The 18,735-nt window shown below is 36.3% G+C and overlaps 1 protein-coding gene across 3 annotated transcripts in view; it reads left to right on the top strand.

The window, feature by feature from the left end:
• Positions 1 to 18,735, top strand: part of TAOK1 (TAO kinase 1) — a 151,309-nt gene that overhangs the window by 39,751 nt on the left and 92,823 nt on the right. For all 3 annotated transcript variants that reach the window (XR_004347492.1, XM_032616434.1, XM_032616435.1), the window contains one exon: positions 18,461 to 18,682. Coding sequence is in view for 2 of the 3 variants with exons in the window: in XM_032616434.1 (XP_032472325.1) it covers positions 18,551 to 18,682 (132 nt within the window). In the remaining variant the exon portion in view is untranslated. The remainder of the gene's footprint in view (positions 1 to 18,460; positions 18,683 to 18,735) is intronic.

The following is an 18,735-nucleotide window of genomic DNA, read 5'->3' as shown; positions in this document are numbered from 1 at the left end:
GGCAGGGGGTGGCTGAGGCTCACCCTGGGGCATGGACGCTGGTGACAGAGATATCAGGTAATGTTCTGTGAACTCTTGCTTGAGGCAGACATCTTGCTTGGGTCATTAGCAGCAAGACCTGGCCCCACCCAGCAGCTTGTAGGGTCCAGTGCTGGGATGCCTCAGGCCAAACAACCAACAGGGTGGGAACACAACCCCACCCTTTAGCAGACAGGCTGCCTGAAGACTTCCTGAGCCCACAGCCACCTCTAGACACAGGCCTTGACATGGCCCTGCCCACCAGAGGGCCTAGACCCAGCTCCACCCATCAATAGGCAGACACTGGCCCCTCCCACCAAGAAGTCTGCACAAGCCTCTAGACCAGCCTCACCCAGTAGGGGGCAGACACCAGAAGCAAGATGGGTAATATGTAGGAAGCAGATAGATTTGAAGTTATTTTGAAATCTACATGGAAATAACTGTTATATGCTTAATAAAATTATTTTTATTTTTTAAAAAATGAATTATCTGCTTTTATAATTGGAATGAGTTTAAAAATATCTACCCTTACCTAAACTTGCATAGAGTCTTAGAAATAAATGAAATGATAGGGTATTTAAATAGTCATTCAACAAACTGTTCTTTTTTTGATTGGCTGTGTAAAACTGTTAGGCTCTATGTATGCAGGAGCTCTAGAACCTTATGATACCGCCTGGGAATATAAGGCATGTAAACAACGAGATTAAAAATATGTATTAAAATAGAGATACAAAATGAAAATTTATATAGTAAAGAGAAAGGAATCACTAATTTCAAATTGAAGTTCTGAAGCTGTATTGGAAATAGTAGGATAGGTTGGTTAAGAATGTAGACAGTATTTCAGGTGTCATGGAGGCTTTTCCTGGACATTGCTATGATTAAGGGATAGATACACTAAGAGAAAAGACTGGAAAGGAAGGATTTGGCCAGATTGTGGAGTTCTTGAATGCCTTATATACCATTTGAACTTTATTCTTTAAGTGTTATGTTATTATTTGAATTTAATAAAAAGGTGAGCAATAATTTTGTGACTTTCTTAAGAATTTCCTGGGAATACCCTGGTGGTCCAGTGGTTAGGAATCTGCACTTCCACTGCAAGGGGACATGGGTTTGATCCCTGGTCAAGCAGCTAAGATCTCACATGCCGCCCAGCATGGCCAAAAAAAAGAATTTCCTGCCTTAGTTTGTGCTTATATATATTAATGAAAAAATTAGAGAAACAGTAAGAAAGATGAATTGGAGAGAATAAAACTACAAACAGTCCAGATAGGAGGTATTGCATTAGTCTAGGTGAGATATGATTAAGGCCTGAACTAGGCTACCCACAGTGAATAGAGGAGATGCAAGTCTGTTGGGTTTACCAATGTATTAGCTTGATGTTAGAGGAGAAAAAGAGGAAGGGAAAAAATTTAAAAGGTCACATCTAGTTTTTTGGGTTTTTTTTTTAAACATCTTTATTGGAGTGTAATTGCTTTACAGTGGTGCGCCAGTTTCTGCCTTACAACAAAGTGAATCAGCTGTACACATACACACATCCCCATATCTCCTCCTTCCTGTGTCTCCCTCCCACCCTCCCCATCCCACCCCTCTAGGTGGTCACAAAGCACCAAGCCGATCTCCCTGTGCCATGCGGCTGCCTCCCAGCAGCCATCCATTCTACATCTGGCAGTATACACAAGTCCATGCCACTCCCTCACTTTGTCCTAGCCCACCCCTCCCCCTCCCTGTGTCCTCAAGTCCACTCTCCACATCTGCGTCTCTATTCCTGTCCTGCCCCTAGGTTCTTCATAACCATTTTTTTTCTTTTTTTTTTTTTTTTAGATTTCATATATATGTCAGCATACGATATCTGTCCTTCTCCCTCTGACCCACTTCACTCCGTATGACAGAGTCTAGGTCCATCCACCTCACTACAAACAACTCAATTTCGTTTCTTTTTAGGTCACATCTAGTTTTCTGACCTCGGAGGCACAAGGAATAGCCATGCCATTATCCTGGGTGGGAAATGCAAGATGGATTTGCTGAGTGGAATTGTGGGGTCATATGGTAATTCTGTGTTTGACTTTTTGAACTGCCAAACTTTTCCACAGTGGCTGTACCATTTAGCATTCCTACCAGCAATGTGTGAAGGTTCCAATTTCTTAACATCCTCCATAACACCTGTTATTTTCTGCCTCTTTGATTATAGCCATTCTAGTGGGTGTGGCATGGTATTTCATTGTAGTTTTGATTTGTAATTAATAATGATGTTGAGAATTTTTTCATGTGCTTATTGACCATTTGTGTATCTTCTTTGGAGAAATGTCTGTTCAAATCCTTTGCCCATTTTTAATTGAGTTATTTAATTGGATTAACCCAGTTAACAGTTCTTTTTAAAAATATTTATTTATTTGGTTGCACCGGGTCTTGGTTGTGGCATGTGGGTTCCTTAGTTGAGACACACAGCCTCTTTAGTTGTGGCATGCAAACTCTTAGTTGCGGAATGCATGTGGGATCTAGTTCCCTGACCAGGGATTGAACCTGCGCCCCCTGCATTGGGAGTGTGGAATCTTAACCACTGCACCACCAGCGAAGTCCCAAGAGTTCTTTATATGTTCTGGATACTAGACCCTTATCAAATATATTGCTTGCAAATATTTTCCCCCATTCTGTGGGTTGTCTTTTTACCTTCTTGATAGGTGTCCATTGATGCACAAAAGTTTTTAAATTTTGATGAAGTCCATTTTATCTATTTTTTCTTTGCGTGTGCATTTGGAATCATATCTGAAAAACTGTTGCCTAATCCAGGGTCTTGCAGGTTGTCACCCATGTTTCCTTCTAAGGGTTTTATCGTTTTAGCTTTTGCATTTTTGGTCCATTTGGATTTAAATTTTATATATGGTGTGAAGAAGAGGTCCAAATTCATTCTTTTTTGGATGTGGATATCCAATTATCTCACCAACTTTTGTTGAAAAGACTTTTTTTCCCACTGAATGGTCTTGACACCTTTGCTGAAAATCATTTGACCATATATGTATGGGTTTATTGTCCCATACATTTGACTGTAAATATGGACTCTCAGTTCTTTTCTGTTGGTATATATGCCTATCCTTATGCCAGTTCCACACTGTCTTGATTACTGTAGCTTTGTAGTATGCTTTGAAATTGGGCAGGGTGAGTCTTCCAATTTTGTTCTAAATTCTTAAAGATTGTTTTGGTTATTCTGTGTCACTTGCAGTTACACATGAATATTAGAAAGAACTTGTTCATTTCTGCAAAATGACAGCTTGGAAACTGTTAGGGATTACTTTGAATCTATATATTAGTTTAGGTGGTATTACCATTTTATGTGTTCCAATCCATGAACACATGATGTTGTTCCATTTATTTAGGTCTTTAATTTCTTTCAACAATGTTTTGTCATTTTCTAAGTCTTGCACTTTGGTTAAATTTATTCCTAAGTACTTTTAAAATATATTATTATTAATATTTGTTTTATTTTAGTGACATTGTAAATGGAATTGTTAGTTTCATTTTCGGAATATTCATTGCTAGTGTATAGAAGTACAACTGATATTTGTGTATTGATATATCCTGAAACTTTGCTGAACTCATTTGTTCTAATAGTTTTTTGTGGATTCTTTAGGATTTTCTATGTATAAGATTATGTCATTTGTGAAAAGAGATAATTTTACTTCTTTTCCAATCTAGATGCCATTTATTTCTTTTTCTTGTCAAGCCCTGACTTGAACTTCCTGTACAATGTTGAATAGAAGTATTGAGAGCCACATCCTTGTCTTGTTCCTGATTTTAGGGGGCAAGTTTTCAGTCTTTCACCATTAACTATCATGATACCTGTGGGTTGAGGAAATTCCATTCTTTTCCTAGTTTGTTGAGTGTTTTTATCATGAAAGGGTGTTGGATTTTGTCAAATGCTTTTTCTGCTTCTGTTGAGATGATTGTTTTTTCTTTCATCTTATTAATATGGTATGGTACACTGATTTATTTTCATATACTACCCTGACATTCCTAGAATAAATCTCATTTGCTCGTGGTATATCTTGTTGAAAATTTTTGTATCTGTACTTATAAGTGATATTGGTCTGTAATTTTCTTTTACTGTGATATTTTTAAAAAATATTTATTTATATATTTGGCTCTGCCAGGTCTTAGTTGCGAGTGGGATCTTTAGTTGCAACATGTGGAATCTTCAGTTGAGGCATGTGGGATCTAGTTCCCTGACCAGGGATCAAACCTGGGCCCCCTGCATTGGGAGCACAGAGTCTTAGCTACTGGACCACCAGGGAAGTCCCTCCCTAATCTTAATTATAAAGATTTTAAGTACTTGTTACATCTAAGATGTGAAAGGTGCACAAAAGTTTCACATGGTTAGTCTAATTGGAGTAACTAATAAGGTTGTATAAGTAAGGACCTTTTTTTTTAATACATTTTAAAAATTTGTTTTATTTATTTTTGGCTGCATCGAGTCTTAGTTGCCGCACGTGGGGTTTTTTTGTTTGTTTGTTTGTTTTGAGGCACTTGGGCTATTTCATTGTGGTGCGCCGGCTCCTCTCTAGTTGTGGCATGTAGGTTTTTTCCTCTTCTCTAGTTGTTTTTTCTCTTCTCTGTCGCAGGCTCCAGGGCGTGTGGGCTCTGTAGTTGTGGCGTGTGAGCTCCAGAGCACGTGGGCTCTGTAGTTTGCGGCATGCAGGCTCTCGTTGAGGTGCGCAAGCTCAGTAGTTGTGGCTCTCAGGCTTAGTTGCCCCGTGGCATGTGGAATCTTAGTTCCCTGACCAGGGATTGAACCTGCGTCCCCTGCATTGCAAGGCGGATTCTTTACCACTGGATCACCGGGGAAGTCCCTGTAAGGCCTTTCTTGAAAAGAGTATTACCTGTATCTCTCTTCAAAATTAAAAGAATAATAATACATGCATTTGGGGAATAAAAACTTGAAAGGTAGAAAGGATTCATAGGAAAAAAAAAAGTCTCCTAAACACCCCTATTTCTGATGAATCCCTCCATAGATTACCTGTGTGTATACAGATATATTTTTTATTTTTATATAAATGGTTACATATTACTTATACACCTATATCTTGTTTTATAAAAAAATTGAATCTTCATATCTTTATCAATGCTCAAAATTAAACAATATTCATAATACTGCCCTATGCATTCTCTCCTACCCAACAACCCAGTGACTTCTTTAATAATATTATTTTTGCTTTTCACCTTTCTCTTCATTTCAGTTTGAAGTAGTAAACAGTGGTTCAGATAATTGATTCTGTATTTCCCACCACTAATTTGCCCTGTGATTTTGAGAAAAGGCATGTGGCCTTTTGAAACCAAATACTCCTTTTTGAAACCAAATACTCTCTTAATTTCTTCCAACCTTAAACTTTTGTAATTATAATGTATAATATTTACAAGTAGGTTGAAGCACCAGGCATCAAATCAGTTCTCTGCCAGTTAAGGTTGATGTGAATTCCTGTAATGTCAAATTTATCTTACTGATGACATTTCTCAGTTATTGGTAAAGTGATTTGTGTATATGTGTGTTTCTTTTGAGGGAAGACATAGTAGACAGTGTAATCTGTCTCTGCCGATTCTGTGTAAAGAGACAATTTTCCTTTCTCTAAAGTAATTGAACATTTGACTAAGTTGGCTGGTTTCTAAGCCTGAACCCTCTGAGTAACATGTAGGGAAAAGGGCGTTATGGTATTGAAGCAGTTGCTTAAGACCAACAATGTCCTTTTTGTGAAAATCTGAAGGTTCTTAAAAGATGGAATACTATGACATCATCACCGTTCCTCCAAGGAGCATTCCTCAAGTAATACTGAATATGCTGTGATTATCAGCACCCTTCCCCCATCTTCTTTCTGTGGCTTGACTGATGTTATTGTCAATTATTTGACTGTGGTTTGCAAATGTGGAGCAGTTACTTAATTCTGAAAATCCTTTTGGGTCTGAGATTTTAAAGTATATTGGGTTTTTATTCTAGTTTCATCAGCTTTCTTGGCGATCTATGTTTTAGGATTGAATAAAATGGTATCACCTACAAAAATTATGTATCTTTTACATTCAGCCCTCAGTAGCTTAATAAATGATATGCTTCTCTGATCTGTTTTTGTGGAACCAGAAACAAATTAGATCTCATTTGCTGTTTATAGGATTGTTAATGTCTTTTACTCTTCTCTTTTAGTAGGAAGGATATGGTGAATTACAATAATATTTTCCCTGAAGGACAGATTAGGTATCTTTAAAATGTAACCTAATAGCCTATTTTTTGTTTTTTCTTTGAAGAAGATTGTATATGCAGTCTCATAGTACCTTTAAGAACTTTTTACGAATATTTATATCTTTTAAGCCTGATCTGTAGTTTATCAAGCTGTATTAGTCCTGTACTTTGGGTATTCATGTACCTAATATTCATTTTCAGCAGAAATTATGGAGTTTATGATTAGGGTTGCTGTGAAAGTTCCTCTGTGCTGTTTTCTTTTCCTAGTTTTTCATGACAGCTTATAAAAATGGACAAGATTCAAATCAAGTACCTTTGTCAGTTTTACATTGATGACTCTATTGTAGCAATGTTCTGCATGGGTACAGGGCAACCAGGATGATGCTGATTTTTATAATAAAGTACTTTACTTTTGGAAATTTGAGGATGTATAGAAAAGAAGCAGGTATGCAGTGGATACTGTTAACTCTAGCTTAACAGTGTAATGATATATTTCAGGGATTTCTAACTTTATTGGCATTCTCACTTTTTATACATTTTATGTTCATCTCTTCTGTCTTCTAACAATCCAAAGAATATGCACAAATGTTGTTGGATTTTTTTAATCTTTTTTCCTGGTTGTAGAAATCAAACATATGATTATTGTTGAAAATTTGGAATGTAAGAAAGCTATATAGACTTGTGAATGTTTTTCAAAATACCAGCCATAATTAACTAAAAATAATCCATATGATTTTGTTGTATTGCCCTCTTTGCAAAAACTACAGTTGAGTCTCAAACAACATGGACTTGAACTGCACGGGTCCACTTCTGTGCAGATATTTTTCAGTAAATACATGTATGTACTGTCAATGTATTTTCTCTTCCTCATGATTTTCTTAATAACATTTCCTTTTCTCTAGCTTACTTCATTGTAAGAATATAGTGTATAATGTATATAACATACAAAGTATGTGTTAATTGACTTTATGTTATCAGTAAGGCTTCTGTTCAACAGTAGGCTATCAGTAGCTAAGTTTTGGGGGAGTAAAATCAAACATAGATATAGAAAATTCACAAAATAAATGAATTTGTTTAATGAACTATTGTAAATGAAATCCCGTATCTAAGGCAAGAAATAGAACTTTGCCAGCCAGTCCAGAATTTCCTCCATGTGTCTCTTCCCAATCACAACTCCCCCTTTCCCGTAAAGTAACCACTATCATGACTTTTTTTTTTTTTTTTTTTTTTTGCGGTACGCGGGCCTCTCACTGTTGTGGCCTCTCCCATTGTGGAGCACATGCTCTGGACGCGCAGGCTCAGCGGACGCGCATGGCTCACGGGCCTAGCCGCTCCACGGCATGTGGGATCTTCCCGGACCGGGGCACGAACCCGTGTCCCCTGCATCGGCAGGCGGATTCTCAACCACTGCGCCACCAGGGAAGTCCTATCATGACTTTTATAGTGATAACATCTGGGAGTTTCTTTATAGTTTTATCATTCAAGTATGCATCTCTGTACTCCATTATTGAGTTTTGAGAGTTCTTTATATATTTATATATTTTATCTATTTTGAGATATGTGACTTGAAGTAATGTTTCCCAGTCTTTGGCTTGACTTCATTCTTTTCTTTTAAAAGTGTCCTTTGCAAGAGTAAAAGTTTTTGATTTTGATGAAGTCCAAATGATCAGTTTTGACTTTTATGGATTATACTTCTGGTGTCAAATCTAAGAACTCTTTAACTAACCTAAGGTTACAAAGATTTTCTCCTGTGATTTCTTCTCAACGTTTTGTAGCATTAACTTTTTAACATTGAGATAAATGAACCATGTTTGGACTTAATTTTTCTGTAAGGTATGAGGTATGAGTCAGAGTTCATTTTTATACATATGGATGTCCAGTTGCTATGACACCATTTTTCAAAAAAGATTATCTTTTTTCTGTGTTGTACCTTTGTCAAAAATCAATTGACCAGGGACTTTCTGGGTGGCGCAGTGGTTAAGCATCTGCCTGCCAGTGCAGGGGACACGGGTTTGATCCCTGGTCTGGGAAGATCCCACATGCCACGAAGCAACTAAGCCCGTGCGCCACAACTATTGAGCCTGCGTGCTAGAGCCCGAGAGCCATAACTACTGAGCCCACACGCCGCAACTACTGAAGTCCGCACACCTAGAGCACATGCTCAGCAACAAGAGAAGCCGCCACAACGAGAAGCCTGTGCACCGCAACGAAGAGTAGCCCCCGCTCGCCACAACTAGAGAGAAGCCCACATGCAGCAACAAAGACCCAACCCAGCCAAAAATAAATAAATAAATAAAAATAAATAAATAAATTAAAAAAAAATTGTCTTGACTAATTTGGATACTTTGCCTTTTTATGAACATTTTACAATCAGTTTTTTGATATGTACAAAAACATTCTGTTGGATTTTGATTAGATTGCTTTGAATCTATGAATTGTCAAATTTTTAAATCAGTTTGGGAAGGATTGACCTTATAACAATATTGAATCATTCAGTTCATGAACATGGTACATCTGTTTAGTCAACTTTGATTTATTTCATCAGGGTTTTATCGTTCTTACTATATAAATTCTACTCCAATATTTTATTTTTTTTATTATTTATTTTTTTTGTGTGGTACTTGGGCCTCTCACTGCTGTGGCCTCTCCCGTTACGGAGCACAGGCTCCAGACGCGCAGGCTCAGTGGCCATGGCTCACGGGCCCAGCCGCTCCGCGGCATGTGGGATCCTCCCAGACCAGTGCACAAACCCATGTCCCCTGCATCGGCAGGAGGACTCTCCACCACTGCGCCACCAGGGAAGCCCCTACTCAAATATTTTAGACTTATATCTGAATATTCCATTTTCTTCCCTTGCTGTTTTGTATGTTCCTTGGGGGTTTTTTGTGTACACAGTAATGTCTGCAGCTAGAGGTGTTTTTTTTCTTCCTTTCTGTTATTTATTCCTTTTCTTTCTTTTTCTTTACTTATAAAACTTCTAGTGTGATGTTGGATAGGAGTGATTATAGTGGAGATTCTTACCTTGCTTTCCCTATATCTTTAGGGGAAAGCTTTCCGTCTTGAATCATTAAGTATGGTGTTAGTTGTAGTTCTTTGTAGATAGCATTAACTAGGTTAATGCCGTTCCCTTCTATTCCTAGTTTTTTGAGAGTATTTGCCATGAATGGATGTTGAATTTGTGAAATCCTTTTTCTGCCTCTGTTGATATGATCCTGTGTTTTTTCTTCTTTAGTCTGTTTAGAATGGGAGAATTATGTTAATTTTTGACTGCTGAATCAGCTTTGCATTTCTGGGATAAATGCTACTTAGTTGTGATGTAGTATCATTTTTATATATTTCTGGATTTGATTTGCTAATTTAAAAACATTTTTTATTGAAGTATAGTTGAATTACAATGTTGTGTTAATTACTGCTGTACAGCAAAGTGACTCAGTTATACATATATATACATTCTTTTTCATATTCTTTTCCATTATGGTTTATCACAGGATATTGAATATAGTTCCCTGTGCTATACAGTAGGACCTTGTTGTTTATCCATTCTATATGTATCAGTTTGCATATGCTAATCCCAAACTCCCAATGCAACCCTCTCCCACCCCCCTCCCCCTTGGCAACCACCAGTCTATTCTCTATGTCCCTGATTCTGTTTCTTTTTCATAGATAGGTTCATTTGTGTCATCTTTTATTTTTTAGTTATTATTATTTTTTAAATTTATTTATTTGGCTGCATGCAGAATCTTCGTTGCGGCATCCGGGGTCTGTTTCCCTGACCAGGGATCAAACCCGGACCCCCTGTATTGGAAGGGCAGAGTCTTAACCACTGGACCACCAGGGAAGTCCCTGTGTCATTTTTTAGATTCCACATATAAATGATACCATATGGTATTTGTCTTTCTCTTTCTGACTTACTTCGCTTAGTATGATAATCTTGAGTTGCATCCATGTTGCTGTGATTTGCTAATATTTTGTTGAGGATTTTAGCTATTATCTTCATGAAGGATATTAGTCAGAAATTTTCCCTTTTTTTTTTTCTAATGTTCTTGTCTGGTTTTGATAGGGTAGTTGTGGCCTCATAAGATTAATTGGGAATGTTCTCTCATAATTTGAAGAGGTTATGTAGAATTGGTATTATTCTTTTAATGTTTGATAGAATTTGACAATGAAACTGTCCAGTTTCAATGGACTGGAGTTTTCTATGTGAAAATATTTGAATTTAACTTCTTTATATACATATGTCTATTCTTTCCTATTCTTGATTATTTCTTCTTGATTGAGTTTGGTAGTTTATATCTGTCAAGTACTTTACTTCATCTATATTATCAAATTTATCAGCTTAGAGCTGTTCATTGTACTTCCTTATCCCTTTTAATGTCATAGGGTCTATGGGAATATTCCCCCCTTTGATTTCTGTTTTTGGTAATTTGATTCTGTTCTTGTTTTCATTGGTTAGTTGGGCAGAGGTTTCAGTGTTATTGATCCCGCTGTCCTGTCCCCCCGACCCACACACCAAAAAACAGCTTTTGGTTTTATTGATTTTTCTCTATTGGCTTTTTGTTTTCTAATTTCATTGATTTCTACTCTCTTCTTTAGTGTTTACTTCCTTACATTTATTTTTGGTTTTATTTGCTTTTCTCTTTCTAGATCCTTAAGGTGGAGGCTTAGATTACTGGTTTGAGATCTGTCTTGTTTTTCCAATACAGAATCAGTGTTTCTATGTAAACACTGCATTAGCTGTATCCTACAAGTTTTATGTTGTATTTTTATTTTCACTCAACTCATTCTTTTCTAATTTTCCTTGAAACTTCTTTATTGAACCATGGGTTACTTGGGAAAAAAACCAAGTCTTTATGTGATAATTCCAACATGAGTCATTTCAAAATAAATTTTTTTTTAAGTTATCTTTCTGTTAGTGATCTTAAGCTTAATTACACTATGGTCAGATTACTTATATTATATGAATTGAAAATTTTCACGCTGAAGATATGTTTTATGGCTCAGAATATGATCTCTCTGTGGGACTATCATATATGCACTTGAAAAGAATGTATATTCTGTCAGGTGTAGTATTCTGGAAATGTCATTAGGTCAGGTTGATTGATAGTGGTGTTCTACAGTGTTGTTCTGTGTGTTTTCAGACTGCTTTTTCTTTAAATTTCTGAGAGGAGTGTTGGAGTCTCCCAGTATAATTATAGACTTGTCTTATTTCTCTTTTCATTTGTATCAATTTTGCTTCATTTTATTTGAAGCTCTTTTGTCAGGTGAATACAAATTTAGGATTTGATAGTGGAATCCTCTCATTATGTAATGTCCCTCCTTATCCCTTGTGATTTTCCTAGTTCTCAAGTCTGTTTTGTGTGATATTAATGTAGCCACTCTAGATTTCTTTTGTTTAATATTTTGCATTTCTTTTAGAGCAGATCTGCTGGGAACGGATTCTCTTTGTTTTCCCTTAGGTAAGAATCTCTCTCTCTCTCTTTTTTGGCTTTCATTCGTAAAGAAGATAGATAAAGGATTCTGTTCTGGGTTGGCAGTTCTTTCCTTTTATCACCTTTAAAAGCTGTTATTCTACTTTCTGTGGACTTCATTGTTTTTTATGAAAATCTGTGGTCATTCAAATTTTTGTTTATTTTTGTTTTTTAGCATTTTGATTATGATGTGTCTAGGCCTGATTTTCTTTGAATTTTTCCTGTTTGGGGTTTACTGAGCTTCTTGAATCTCTAAATTTATATCTTTTGTCAAATCTGGGAAGTTTTCTGCCATTACCAAGAAAGTTTTTTTTCTCTACCAATTTATTTTTCCTCTCCTTATATGAATGCCAGTAATGTGAAACTTAGACAATTTGATATAGTCCTATGAGTTACTAAGGCTCCATTCATTTCATTCAATCATTTTTTCTTTTCCTCAATTTAGATAATTTCATTTGCTCTCTCTCCAAGTTTACTGACTCTTTCCTCTATCATCTATGTTCTGTGGTTGACCCCATGCAATGATTTTTTAAAAATTTCTGATACTGTATTTTTCAGTTCTGAATTTCCCATGAGGTTCTTTTTTTTATAGTTTCTCTTTCTCTGCTGAGAATTTGTCTTTTCAGTTGTTTCAAGAGTGTTAACCATCATCTCATTTATTATGATTATAATAGCCGCTTTAACGTCTTTATGTGGGGATCTCCCTGGTGGTGCAGTAGTTAAGAATCCACCTGCCAATGCAGGGGATGTGGATTTGAGCCTGTGTCCGGGAAGATCCCACATGCTGCAGAGCAACTAAGCCAGTGCGCCACAACTACTGAGCCTGCGCTCAGAGCACACGAGCCACAACTACTGAGCCCACACACCACAACTACTGAAGCCCGCGTGCCCTAAAGGCTATGCACCACAGCTACTGAGCCCACGTGCTACAACTACTGAAGCCCATGTACCCATAGCCTGGGCTCCACAACAAGAGAAGCCACCACAATGAGAAGCCCGTGCACTGCAACAAATAGTAACCCCCACTCGCTGCAACTAGAGAAAGCCCGAGCACAGCAACGAAGACCCAATGCAGCCAAAAAAAAAAAAGTCTTTATGTGATAATTCCAACATGAATCATCTCAAAATAAGCATCTGTTGGTCCTCTTTTCCCTTGATAATTTGTCACATTTTCCAGTTGTGTGTGTGTGTGTCTGTTTTGTGTGTTTATTTGTTTTTGCATGTAGAGTAATTTTGGATTTTATCTTGGACATTTTGAGTATTGTCATTTCTGATCCTGTTACTGTCCTCTGGAGAGTGTTGATTTGTTTGTTTGTTTTAGCAGACACCTACCAGTTTAGATGGCAAGTTGTCTCACTTTCTGTGGGTGGTGGCTCTAATATCAGTTCTGTTTACAAAGCTTTGTTGTGCTCTTTGGATTTGCCCTGCATTGTGCCTCTCAGTGATAGTCTGGGACTTGGGCAGTGGTTTATATCATAGATTAGTTCTCTTTAGCGTAGCCTTTGCTGCACCTCTTTGAGACTGTTTTACACAAACGTAAATCATTATTTGTATTGGTTTGTACACAGAATTAGGGGATCTCTTTTCCAGCTCTCTCCTCTCCATGATTTCCCCCATACTCTTCAGTTTCCAGTGGCCTTTTTCCCAGTTCCAGAAAGACAAGTTTCTCTCAGAGCTTTTACACTTCTGCATTGTACAGTTCGCCATAACTGGGGCTGCCCTTAAGTGAAGTGGGGAAAGAAGAGAGAGGAGGAAAAAAAATAATGGGAATTCCCCTAATACTTTTTGGATGACAGAGAGTCTGTTTTCCCAGTTTTTCTGGCCAGAGAGATTGGTTTTCTCATCGGGTTTTTCTGTTGCTGGGGCAGTGCAATTCTATGGCTGAGGAGAGAAAAGAAAAGACCAAAAGAAGGCATTTCCCCCCACAATCTCCAGATCACAGGGTTCCCTTTTCCTGGTCCTTTGGACAGGGGGAGAATTTCTTTAAGTGTTTTCTTGTCAGCACCCTGAACATAGTTTTGTAACTGAGGCCACACTCTTCTGTCAGAGACGGGAGATAAAGGAGGAAAATGGAATCAGAAAACTCGTGGCCATACCCATTATTCTTTAAGTTTTGACTTCTCTACCCAATCATTTGTATTGCCTGTTTATGGCATGTTGATATATATCCTTGGGCCATTTATATTTTGGTGGATTAGGTATTTGATTAGTGATTTGGATGATATCTCTATCTTTAAGGAATAATAATAACGCTTAATTTTGGGTGCTCTGGATGTTTCAGTTTTTGCGTTCAACTCAATTTTTTGATATACAGATTTTTTTAATGCATTAGTCTTTTGTAAGTTAAAGTACTAATAGCCTTTTGGATGTTCTCTCTCTTTGGAGTATGTATTCTTCTAGTTTAAAAAGTATTCTATTTTATTTTTCTCAAATTAAAAATTTTTCAAAACGTTGAAAGTGGTTGCTGTAAAAATTCAGGTAATATAGATGTCTAGGTTAACAAGTAATGTTCTTCACAGCCCTACTTTATCAGAGAAAATAATAACATTTTAATACACATCCTTCCAACCTTGTTTATAAATTTGCTATATATATATCTTATATATATAAATATGTATATATACACATATATTTATATATACACACATATATATATCTTTAAAATTAATTTTTAATATTTGGCTATGCTGGGTCTTCGTTGCGGCACGTGGGCTTCTCTACTTGTGGTATGTGGGATTTTAAGTTCCTGACCAAGGATCGAACCTGGGCCCCCGGCATTGTGAGCGTGGAGTGTTAACCACTGGACCACCAGCGAAATCCCTACATATATTTATCTTAGATTTTAAGACATTTATTTAACTTTTTAAAATTTATTACTTTAATTGAGGTATAATATACATAAAGGCATCTATTTTAATATAGTTGGAGTTTTGACAAGAGTAATTCACTGCTGCAGTCAAGGTAATAGAAGATTCTATTATGCCAGAAAGTCCTTGTGAGCCCTTTCATGGTCAGTTCCCCTTTTCTTCCCCCAACTGACCCCAAACAACAGTGACTCTGTCACAATACTAGTTTTGCCTATTTGAGAATTTTTCAGGGGAATCATACAGTTTTTACTGTTTGGTTTCTGGTTTTTTTTGCTGGAGCATAATGCTTTTGAAATTCATCTGGGTTGCTGCATGGATCAGTAGTTTTATTCCTTTTTATTGCTGTGAAAAGAATTTCATTGTGTGAATGTATCACAATTTTATTATACATATATTTGTTGATAGACGTTTGTATTATATGCGGTTTGGGGCTATTATGAATAAAGCTGCTGTGTACAAGTCTTTTTGTGTGCCTTTGTTTTCATTACTTTTGAGTAAGTGATAACTAGTTAAGGAACTGTTCCATCTCATGATAAATATTTATTTAACTTGATAAGAATCTGTTAAGCAGTTTTCCAGAACGGTTGTATCATTTCAAATTCCCATCAACAAGGTAATGAGTTCCAGTTCTTCACTTTGTTTTTTTTTGATCTTTTTATTTTTTTGGACATCTGCATGGCTTATGGGATCTTAGTTCCCTGACTAGGGATTAAACCCGGGCCCGCTGTAGTTGGAAGTGAGGAGTCCTAAGCACTGGACTGCCAGGGGATTCCCCTAGTTCCTCACTTTGTACATTTATCATTTCTTATATTTTGTATAAGTATTTTTGATATGGATTCTTTAAGTGGGAATTTTGTGTGAAATGGTAAGTGCATATTTGATTTTGCTAGATTTTTCTCCACAGGTTTTGTACTGTTTTTGCATTACCACTGCTACTATATGAGAGTGCAGATTTCTCTTCCACTCCACCATCAGTGTGTGGTGAATTTTTGCCATTCTGATAGGTACAAAATGAAATCTTAGGATAGTTTTAATTTGTATTTCTTATACTTTGAGTGATGTTGAATGTATTTTCATAGATTTCATGGTTGTTTCTTTTCTTCCTTCCTCCCTTCCTTCCTTCCTTCCTTCCTTCCTTCCTTCCTTCCTTCCTCCCTCCCTCCCTCCCTCCCTCCCTCCCTGCCTTCCTGCCTTCCTTCCTTCCTTCCACCCACCCACCCATATCTCCTCCAGTTGTTGTTGGTGGTGGTGGTGTTTTCTTGGGGGGGGGGGGTGCTGTTTTTAGAAACTACCAATTAAGACTGTAAGAATGTCAGGTTATTGTCTTTTTTTGTTTGTTTTTTTGAAATTCTTTACATATTGGGAATACTAACCCTTTGTAAACATAAGTTTCAGACATTTTTTTCCAAGTTTATAATTTGTCCTTTTTGTCTGGAGTGTCTTTTTCCATGGCCCCTTCTCCCAAGTTTTTTTTTTTAACCTGTTAAATATATCTGTCTTTTTCCTTACTGTTTTGGATTTGGATCATAGTTAGGAAAGTTTCTACATTTCCTGATTACAGAGGAACTTACATTTCCTACTAGTACTTACATAGTTTCATTTTTCTAATTTTTGCATTTCTGACCCATATGTAATTCTGATATTACAGTTTGAGGAACAGGTGTTATTTTATTTTTTTCCAAATAGCTATTGGGGTCTCCCGGCAACACTTATTTTATCAAATACTTTTTTTTTCTTCATTGATTTGAGAGGTTTGTTTAAGCCATTTAGCAGTAATGGTTATGTAAGGTATGTGATAGGGATATCATTATATAATTTTTTCCGAATGGGTTCTTAGTTTTCTTAACAAAATTTATTTCTTCTCCTTTAATTGTATGCTGAATTCCAAGATACACATACGTGGGTTTGTTTCTGGACTCTTTTAGATTAATGGTTTACTTGTCTTATTTTAACATTCTACTGATAGCAATAGATTTGTATTATCTTTTGGTATTTGGTACAGCAGGTTCTCCAGTTCCTTCATTTCTTTTTTCTCTGATTTTCTGGAGGGTGCTGTCCTTATGAATTTACTCTGTTTCTCTACTATTAACTTTAATATTTCACATATCATATTCTCATGTATACTATTTGGTAAATATTTGTGGAAATGAAATCATTTTAAGGGGTGTTAGAGAAGAATTAAGTGTATTCTTTTAGTTCAACAAATATTTATGTAATATTAACTGTTGGAGGTATGGTGTAGGATGTAGACAGGTAATATAAAGATGAATGAGACACATTGTGCCTACCTGTCTAGTTAAAATTTTACACATTACATTTAATCTAAATCTTGAAAGATTTTGAGTGGGAATTTGTTAGGCAGATAGGAATATGCAAATCATGGAACTGGTTAGAGAATTTTAATGTAAAATAATTCTTGTAATAAAGGTACTATAACTTGATCATTCAGAGTTCTTAAATAAGTCTTAAGTAACACTGCAGGTTTTTAAAAAATAGGTGGATTAATTGAATAATAATACTTTTTATGGAATTTACTTCAATCTTCTATGATCACATATTCTTAGAACTATAATTGAAACACTTTGCAGGGAACTTGCAGAGCAGGAAAATTGGTAAATGTATATGGAGCAGCCTAGAAAGTGTGTTAGAAATGAAATACAAATTAATAATTTAAATGCTTTTATTGCAGTGGAGTGTTAATTTAAGGAGGTACAAAAGACATGTAAATATGTTTATGTAGTTACAAAGAAGTTTTCTACCAAAAATTAAAATTGGTTCAGTTGACTTCACTAAAAATGAGACCAGTAGTTACCTGCTTAAAAGTTGTGTGAAGTGGGGGAGAATTGACTAGAGTCTAATGAAATCAGTTAGGAGTCAAATGAAATACATTTTGGAGGGTTTTCTTTTTTTTTTTGATTGGTGAATTTATTTAGGTTAAAATAGCTGACATTTAATGTAGTGCTTACTATGCCTGAGTACTAGTCTATGCTTGTATTTATTAACTAATTTAACCTTCACAACCACTGTATTAGGTAGGATATTATTTTCACTTTACAGATTAGGAAAATAAGGCTACTCAAGTTCGCAGTTTATAAATAGTGTTGCTAGGATTCATATCCAGGTAGTAACATTCCAGAACCTAGATTCTGAAGTTTCTCAGTAATGACAGCCATTTTTTAAATTGGGTATCTGATATAGAGGAACTGATAGCAGAACCACCAGGGAATTTATTGGTTATCTGTAATGTCTACTTATCTAATGCAGCAGATTTGATAAAGGCCATATTTTAATGTGAATCAGGTTTACAGGGGAAGCAGTTGTCTGCATTAAATTCATTACTTTCTCCTACTGCATTTTTCTTTGGAATGTTTGTGTTAGAGTTGATTGAACACTGGCATATGGTATCTGAAAGGAAAAGAAAGACAGCTAACTGAGTTAAATCCTTTGTGTATTTTCTTATATTTGAAAATCATTAATAGATGGGAATCTTCCTGTTGTTAGAAACCTATTACTGGTACATCTTAAGTTGTCATGCATGTTTTTTTAATGGTTTGTGTGTTCTATTATCTCTTCTGCCAATGGGCTCACTACCTCAGAATTAGATAAGGATTAGATAAGCCTTCCAAGATATAAAGATTTATTTAATTTTTAAAAGTATATGTACAGTAATACCCTATGTATAGTAGGACTCATTTTTTTAAGCACCACAGGTGATCGTGATGATGAGCCAGATTTAGGAACTACTGCACTAGTAGATCACACTTCCTTCTCAGTGAAATTCTAGGCCTGAGATAATTTTATATATGCTATCAGAAAACGATCTTATACTAATTATTCTTAGCAGCTTTTGGTTTTCCTGACTTTTTTCTTTTCTTATTTCTCTACAATAGTTTATGCCAGCGTGGCTTCATTCATACAGATGAACCAAGGATTGGGATAGCAATATAAAATTAGAATCAGACAGCTGATTGCCCAGCAGGATGCCATCAACTAACCGTGCGGGCAGCCTGAAGGACCCTGAAATTGCAGAGCTCTTCTTCAAAGAAGATCCAGAGAAGCTCTTCACAGATCTCAGAGAAATTGGCCATGGAAGCTTTGGAGCAGTGTATTTTGTAAGTGTTAAAGGCTTAATGTCAGCGACCAGGATTTACCTAAAATCCAGTCC

The sequence above is a fragment of the Phocoena sinus genome, chromosome 20 (genome assembly GCF_008692025.1).
Source record: "Phocoena sinus isolate mPhoSin1 chromosome 20, mPhoSin1.pri, whole genome shotgun sequence".
Taxonomy (NCBI): domain Eukaryota; kingdom Metazoa; phylum Chordata; class Mammalia; order Artiodactyla; family Phocoenidae; genus Phocoena; species Phocoena sinus.
The sequence above is the reverse complement of the archived record's forward strand: the minus strand, read 5'-3'. Positions and strand labels throughout refer to the sequence as shown.